This window comes from Camellia sinensis, chromosome 13, assembly GCF_055761805.1.
Source record: "Camellia sinensis isolate YWXY chromosome 13, ASM5576180v1, whole genome shotgun sequence".
In the NCBI taxonomy this organism is placed as follows: domain Eukaryota; kingdom Viridiplantae; phylum Streptophyta; class Magnoliopsida; order Ericales; family Theaceae; genus Camellia; species Camellia sinensis.
The window spans coordinates 65,702,084-65,710,015 of NC_138973.1; the positions used below are offsets into that span (position 1 = coordinate 65,702,084).

The 7,932-nt window shown below is 38.5% G+C and overlaps 1 protein-coding gene across 1 annotated transcript; it reads left to right on the top strand.

Moving 5' to 3' along the window:
• Positions 1–278: 278 nt before the first annotated feature.
• LOC114270007 (subtilisin-like protease) lies at positions 279–2,309 on the top strand. The gene has a single exon (XM_082901059.1). The coding sequence runs from the start codon at positions 294–296 to the stop codon at positions 2,307–2,309; it is 2,016 nt and encodes a 671-aa protein (XP_082757185.1). The 5' UTR covers positions 279–293.
• The last annotated feature ends 5,623 nt before the right edge of the window (positions 2,310–7,932 follow it).

The window sequence follows — 7,932 nt, forward strand, 5'->3', positions numbered from 1 at the left end:
ACAAACCATCAACATTCTCTCGAGTTTCTTCAGCAATCATGAAGAACTCGAGCATGGCTTTGATGTTGATTCTCAGCCTCATTTGCTTGTTTAATTTCCACCCCACCACAGCTCACAAAGTGAATACTCTATTCCGAAGATTTACCAATGAGCCAAACAGGTTGGAAACATACATTGTTCTCGTAAACTTGCCTGAAAACAGAGTTTTCTCTGGACCTGAAGAAGTTAAAGAATGGTACCACTCATTTTTACCCACCACCACTGCAATCTCAAACCAACCATCATCTTTTCGAATGGTGTATTCTTATCACAATGTGGTTGATGGGTTTGCGGCCAGATTGTCATCTGAGGAAGTTAAAGCCATGGAAAAGATTGAAGGGTTTGTGTCCGCTCGGCCCCAAAGAATATTGCCTTTGCACACAACTCACAGCCCCAGCTTCTTGGGGTTGCATAAGAATTTGGGTGTCTGGTTGGGCTCAAACTATGGCAAGGGTGTCATTGTTGGTCTTTTGGACACCGGAATTACCCCAAACCATCCTTCATTTAGCGATGAAGGAATGCCGCCTCCACCCGCCAAATGGAAAGGCAAGTGCGAATTAAACGGGACAGCTTGCAACAAGAAGCTCATCGGCGCAAGGAACTTCATCAGTGGTCAAACGGGCTCGGTAATTGATGAGGAAGGACATGGGACCCACACGGCAAGTACTGCCGCCGGGAACTTTGTGGAAGGTGCTAATGTGTTCGGGCAAGCCAATGGGACGGCCTCGGGGATGGCGCCTCTTGCCCACTTAGCAATGTACAAAGTTTGTGGAGACTTCGGTTGTGCCGAAACTGACATATTGGCTGCCATGGACGCTGCCGTGGAGGATGGTGTTGACATCCTCTCGCTCTCGCTCGGGGGACCGTCCCAGCCTTTTTATGAGGACAGCATTGCATTGGGCGCATTTGGTGCAATAAAAAACGGTGTATTTGTGAGTTGCTCTGCAGGTAACTCAGGCCCCTTCAACACTTCGCTATCAAATGAGGCTCCGTGGATTCTAACTGTCGGCGCAAGTACATTGGACAGACAAATACAAGCCCAGGTAGTGCTCGGAAACAATTATCAATTTAACGGAGAGTCCCTATTCCAGCCTAGTGATTTCCCATCAACCCAGTTGCCTCTTGTCTATGCTGGCATGAACAGTCCAGACTCTGCCTTCTGCGCACCCGGATCATTGGACGACACAGATGTCAAAGGAAAAGTAGTGTTATGCCAAAGAGGTGGTAACATAGCAAGAATTGACAAAGGGCAGACGGTGAAGGACGCAGGTGGAGCCGCCATGATTCTCATGAACGCAGAGCAAGACGGGTATAGTACACTAGCCGATGCTCATGTCCTACCTGCATCGCATGTGAGTTATTTCGCTGGAGTATGGATCTTAGATTACATAAATTCCACAGCAACACCTACGGCCACAATCATGTTTAAAGGCACCATTATCGGAGACCTCGCTGCTCCGGCAGTTGCTTCCTTCTCATCAAGAGGCCCAAGCTTCGAAAGCCCTGGCATCTTGAAACCCGACATCATTGGTCCTGGTGTGAGCATTGTAGCTGCATGGCCCGTCTCTGTCGAAAACAAGACAGGCACAATATCGACATTCAACATGATATCCGGCACCTCAATGTCCTGCCCTCACCTTAGTGGCATTGCGGCTTTGCTCAAAAGTGAACATCCGGATTGGTCCCCTGCGGCTATCAAGTCTGCAATCATGACTACTGCTAATCAGCGAAACTTGGGAAACAGTCGGATTGTTGATGAAAGGTTACTACCGGCTGACATCTTTGCCATTGGTGCAGGACATGTCAACCCATCAAAAGCAATTGATCCAGGGCTTGTTTATGATCTTAAACCTGTTGATTACATTCCTTACCTATGCGGCTTGGGTTACACAGACAAAGAGATTGCGCTCATCACAAGCAGCCCGGTGCAGTGCTCGAATGTATCGATCATACCAGAAGCACAACTAAATTATCCATCCTTTTCTATCACACTGGGGTCTATCAATCAGACATACACAAGGACAGTGACAAATGTTGGGCAAGCTAACTCGTCTTATGGCTTCTATTTTGGTTTACCCCAAGGTGTTGATGTGTCTGTCAGTTCTAAAAGCCTTTTCTTCACCGAGGTGAACCAACAAATGACATATCAAGTGACATTTAGCCGCCTACCCACCAGCCCAAATAACACATTTGTTGAAGGTTTTCTGGCCTTGGTTTCTTTTAACACCGAGCACTTTGTTCGTACCCCAATATCTGTTCAATTGGTGTAACGAAAATGAGGCAGAGGGGCTCAGGCATGCACATATATCAATACCATGTCTGTGCTAACTAAACTGTCTTAATTGACAGTGGTGTCGAATAATTGTAAGTCTAATTGTATTGTGTTGAATAATCGCAAAAAATGGCGAAGAAAAGCAAAGGGAACAGTTAGATTGTAATGTTACTATAATTTACTGATTATTTCGATGAAAACTTCAAAGAGGAAAGAAAAAAAAAATATTTCCTTACTCAAATGTTGCATGATATTCTTGCTAATCTAAGTAATGAAGCAGAGAATGGGACAATATTATGGTTAAAAAAATTATATATCCATGGTTGCAGAGCCTACAGTAGTGACAGGTGTTGTTTATTAGCTCTGAGTCATAAAAGCATAAAAGTCAAATATGGTTGTAAAGGAAGAAAAGAATGGATGCGGATTGCAGCCATAGATTTGGCGCTGGAGATTCAATCGAGCTACGCTGTTGTAGGGTGGCTATTATAAATCTTGTTGGTGGCTATTCGATGGTTGTGCTAAATTTGGCCCTCCAATTGCAAATATAAATAGCCTAGGGAGTGTATGGGATGGGTTCAAAGTTTACAGTATTGTGAGATGAGTGAGAAGCTTCGAGTGCAGAAGTTTAGAGTGAGGTGAAATGTGTGAGAAGTTTAGAGTGTGGTGAGGTGAGTGGAGAACAATTTTGAATTTCTCTCCAAATAGTGCAATTCACTGCAGGTCGACATAGGCGTATTGTGAAATCAGGTAAATGTCATTGTCTATATTGTGTGATTGTGTATTGGTGTTTGGTTCTTGACCCTAGACACAACAATTTGGTATGGGAATAAGGAGCAAGGATTCTTTATCCTTAAATATTTTTATCCATTTGTTTCAAATCACTCACAACTATTAGATTATATAAGAATTTCAAAATTTAAGAATCTCAAGACATATCCAATGGTTTTGAGTGATTTGAGACATGAGAATAAAGATATTTGGGGACAGAGAATCCTTGGGCGAGAATATGGCTTTATGTGATTGGGATCAACACATTTATAGGGTTGATAGGGTCCCATGTACTCATCACCCTAACAAAAGTCTCTTAATTTTTTTATTTATATATTTTTTATGATAAAATTTTATTTAATAATTTATGGGGTACTTACGTATAGGTCTTAATAAGTGGACTTATTGTCTAATAGGTCATATGGGAAAAATTTGTCAAAAAAAGTAGTAATTATAAGTTTTAACTACAATTTATAAAAATCATGACAAAAAAATGCCACTAATTGTCAATTTTTAGCGATATATATATAAAAAATTGTAACAAAAAAATTATTTTTAGCTATAATTTTATTAAGATTTATTTTCAATAGGACTTGATGGGAATTAAGTCAAACTATTAGGACCTATTGACAGTTTACCCGTAATTTTTTTAGGACTTTGCTACAGACCCCCATGGGGGTCGACCCCCAGTGAGGTGGCAGCGTGCCATTCGTCCAAATCACAAAAAAAAAAAAAAACAGTTTTTTTTTTTAACCAATGGAAAGCCTCCTTTCATGATCCCCAGTGACTCCCACTGGGGGTCTTAGGCATTTTTGATTTTTTTATTAATCTTGTCAAAAAAAAAAAAAAAAGGGACATTAGAAATCAAAACCCATTAGGAACCTAGTTATTCTCTATTATTTATGGAATGATTGCTTGATCACGTATATAAAAGTAGGATCTGCTTGATATTATTGACAATGAGATTATCATGTGATGATTCAAAAAAATGACACATTGTCAAACATAATTGTAAAAGTTTATGCATTTTTTTAATTTTTTTTTTAAAACGATAGTATTTTATCAAAAGTTCGTTTTAGTTGAAGAATGAGTAATTCAAATAAATTAGCTTAATTTTTTTTAATAAAAATTGTAAAACTTAAATTTTTTTATGTGATTTCATATAAAATTAAAATTTAATGTGATTCCATATAAAATTTTATTGAATCACCACTATATGTGATTTTCCACAACTACCTCAAAATCAATTTTGAGCATTCACTCCTTCCCATCAAAGTTAATGAGAATGGTCAACACTCCACGTGTCACACGTGTCTTCTTCTGCAAAACTTGTAAATTTTGGCAACTAACAATTAAATATTTTGTCACGATCACAAGAGCAAGGATCCTCTAGAGTGATTTTTCCCTAAAGTTTCCTAGAGTGCTACATTGTGTGGTTGAGATTTACTGGCAAGTCACATCAATTTTTCTGATGTGACTTGCCAATAAATCTCAACCACACAATGTAATACTCTAGGAAACTTTAGGAAAATTTCACTCTAGAGGATCCTTGGTACGATCACAAAACTTGCTAATTTTAGCGACCGGTAATGGATTATTCCATCCCTGACAAGAAATATTTTGACACAAGTTTTCAAAACTTTAGTTTGCCCATGGATTTTGGAGAAATTTTAGTTTGGCCCCTTATTTGGGGTAAATTGCAATTTGGCCCTTATGTTTTGGGAATTTTCAAAAAGGCTCAGGAATAGCAATGAAGCCTTATCCTAAGCTAAACAGACTGTTCTGGATGCAACCAGAAAGTCAAAATTCTCCAATTTTAAATGGTTTTATAAAAAAAAGATAAATCAGTAGAAATCGACATTTTCATACATCGAAATTCTATAATAATAATAATAAAATATTTCTCGAATTTATTTATGAATTGCAACTGAAATTTTATTTTATTTTTTTCTTACAGCTTTTGTTGTATGTAATTAATTAGAGCAAAAATTCAAAAACCCTCTACCAAAAAAAAATTTGTAACTTTTTTGGTACTAAAGAGGCCAAAGCAAACCCAAAACGAGAAATGAACAAATCTAAGAGTACCCCACTATGAGTTATCCCAAACCAACATGGTCTAACGCAAAAAATGTGTAGTGTCCAATACTTGCAATTCTATAGACAATCTCATTTCTTAACACAAGACATCCTTGTGACAACGCTCACCACTGATTACTGTTAAACTGTGATTGAACATGATAAGTAACTGATCCGACTGAAATTCTGAACTGATTGATTGAGTGTATTAGTTTAAATGCAAATCTATTTGTTTGACTGCTAAATGATCTGTTCGTGTTTTATGTTTGAAACTGCAAATTAAAGGCCTTATCGGCGGCCGAATCCGAAATTGATTAGTGTTTTATGCTAATTAGAATTTATGTGATTTTATGGCATGTTTAATTGAAATGTGATTTGGAGTGATTAAACTAGATTAAATAAGGTTAAAATTACATTAGTTGGCTTTATTACCAAATTGCCACTTAGTGGACAATCCTAGACCATTCTTTTTCTACTTCCCTCATGTTTGATATGCCATTCATTTCCTCTAGAGACCAAAATCGTGAGAGAGAGCTAGAGAGTTGGAAGTGAGCTTGAGTTCATCAAAATTTGCTTGAGACTTAGAAGATTTGAAGAATTCATTGCATATTTGAGCTTCTACCTTTGAATTAAGGACCTAAGGTAGAGAATTCATCTTCTCCATTATGAATTTGAGTTACTTCTTGTATGGTTCTTGGTGAATTAGAGTTTAGAGTCAAGATTTGGTTTAAAATGCTGATTTGAGTAGTAATCAATGCATGCATGTTTACATTCTTGAATTTTGTGGTTGTTTTCATAGAATCATTACATGCATGTCCATATTTGGGTTATAGTTCATGAATTCATCATGTGTTTTGAGTGAATTGACTCATTTGATCAAGTATTTGAAGCTTTGATTTCAATTGAACACATGCATGTTACATACACCTTATGTTCTTGAAGTTTATTTGAAATTGTGTTTAATTGACTCACATTTGGGCTTTGATTTTGCAAATTGATCTTCAAAACATGTCATGTTATGAGTTTTAAAGTGTTTTCCAGAAAATTGGCTCAAAGGGATCGAATTTGATGCTTTAAATGTTGAGTTTCATGCTTGGAGACAAATCTGGAAATTCCAGATTTTGGATCCATGCTCGAGTGTACACTCTGAGTTCATGCAGTCCGCTCGAGCGAGTAAAGTAATACTCGAGCGTGAAATGCGTGTATCCAGTACTTTGCATGTGTTTACAGTCCGCTCGAGCGAGGGAATGCACGCTTGAGCGAGGACTTGTGTCTCACGCTCGAGCGGGGGTCGAGCGGCCGTCGAGCATAAATTTCGCGCATCTAGTACTTTTGCAGTCCACTCGAGTGAGAAAAGTCACGCTCGAGCGGAGATCCTTTGTCTGCATATCCGCTCGAGCGTAGAAAGCCACACTCGAGCGAGACCCCGGTTTTCTGAAAATTTTGAAAAGTATTTTAAAGTACATCTTTGCATCCTCATTTCATCCTAGGCATTCCTAGACCTTGTTTAAGGCATCTTAATGAGGATAGTGCTATAGAACCACACCGAGTCAAGATAGGGATTAAGTCATTGTTTCCCAAACATGCAACTTAGTGTGTGTTCATCTTGTAACTGTGTAGGGTTGGCATCCGAGGACGCTCACTAGCCTATCTGTAGCCCAGAACTCTGTGAGTAACAATGTTGTAAAGATATGTTCAATCATGAATATTTTCTGAATGATCTACCGTACTGCTTTTTGAAATGATATTTCTTACTGAATGAATTATGTCCTATTGATGAACTGTACTCGTTGTATCCATAACAACTTACTGTTACTGTACTGCTACTGTACTGCTACTGTCACAGAGATCTCTGTCGGTTCCCATGTTTGGAACCACTACTGTTTACTGATATGATGGCCATCAACTGACTGTTCGGTCTGTTAAGACTTACTGTACTGTTTTGCTATTCGATATACCACTTATAACTGCTATGGTTTCTAAATGACTGATATGACTGTTTAATGACTGAAAGGACATTCATTCTTAACATCTTTACACAACTGTTATTCACTGGGCTTTAGCTCACTGTTTATATATATATATGTAGGTATCCAGGCACCGGATCGGAGCTAGGAGCGTTGGGTTAAACTCCATTTTTGTCAAGCCAACCAACGTGCCTCACTGCGAGGTTCCAAGTGTGTTCAAGCTTAGGCTTTTTGGGGTGTCTCAGTTCACCCTTCTGTCTTTGTTTGGTAATATTGTATAGACTTGTATTGTACTGTTATGGTAGGGATTTGGTCCCTAACCTGAATGCCTGTATATGATGTATATACATACTGCTTTTGTTCCGAATGTGAATGTGTTATGAAAAGTTTTTTTGCATACAGACTGTCACAGCTCATTGGACATCTTTCATTTACTATTTTGGCTTCCGCCAGCCCCTGTACTCTGTATTACTGTTATTACTGTTAAGCAAGCCTTCGGTAATCACGGATTACTGGCCGGTTACAGTACTAAACCCATAGGGGCGGGTTTGGGTCGTGACAATACTGCAACAAACAAACCCAATTGGGCATCATCAAGATATAAGTCTTCAAAATTACATTAAATCAGAGTGTAACAGCAAATGGTAGTAGAAAATTTTCATGGATTTCTGGACATTATGAAATCCCCTAAACCACCCTTGGAGGCATAAATTATCCAGTAGATCAGACCTATATCCTCTGTGGTCTGCCTTTCTAAGTGTATTGGGCTATGTAACTAATTTTTTCTACTTTATTTCCTACATTTTAGAC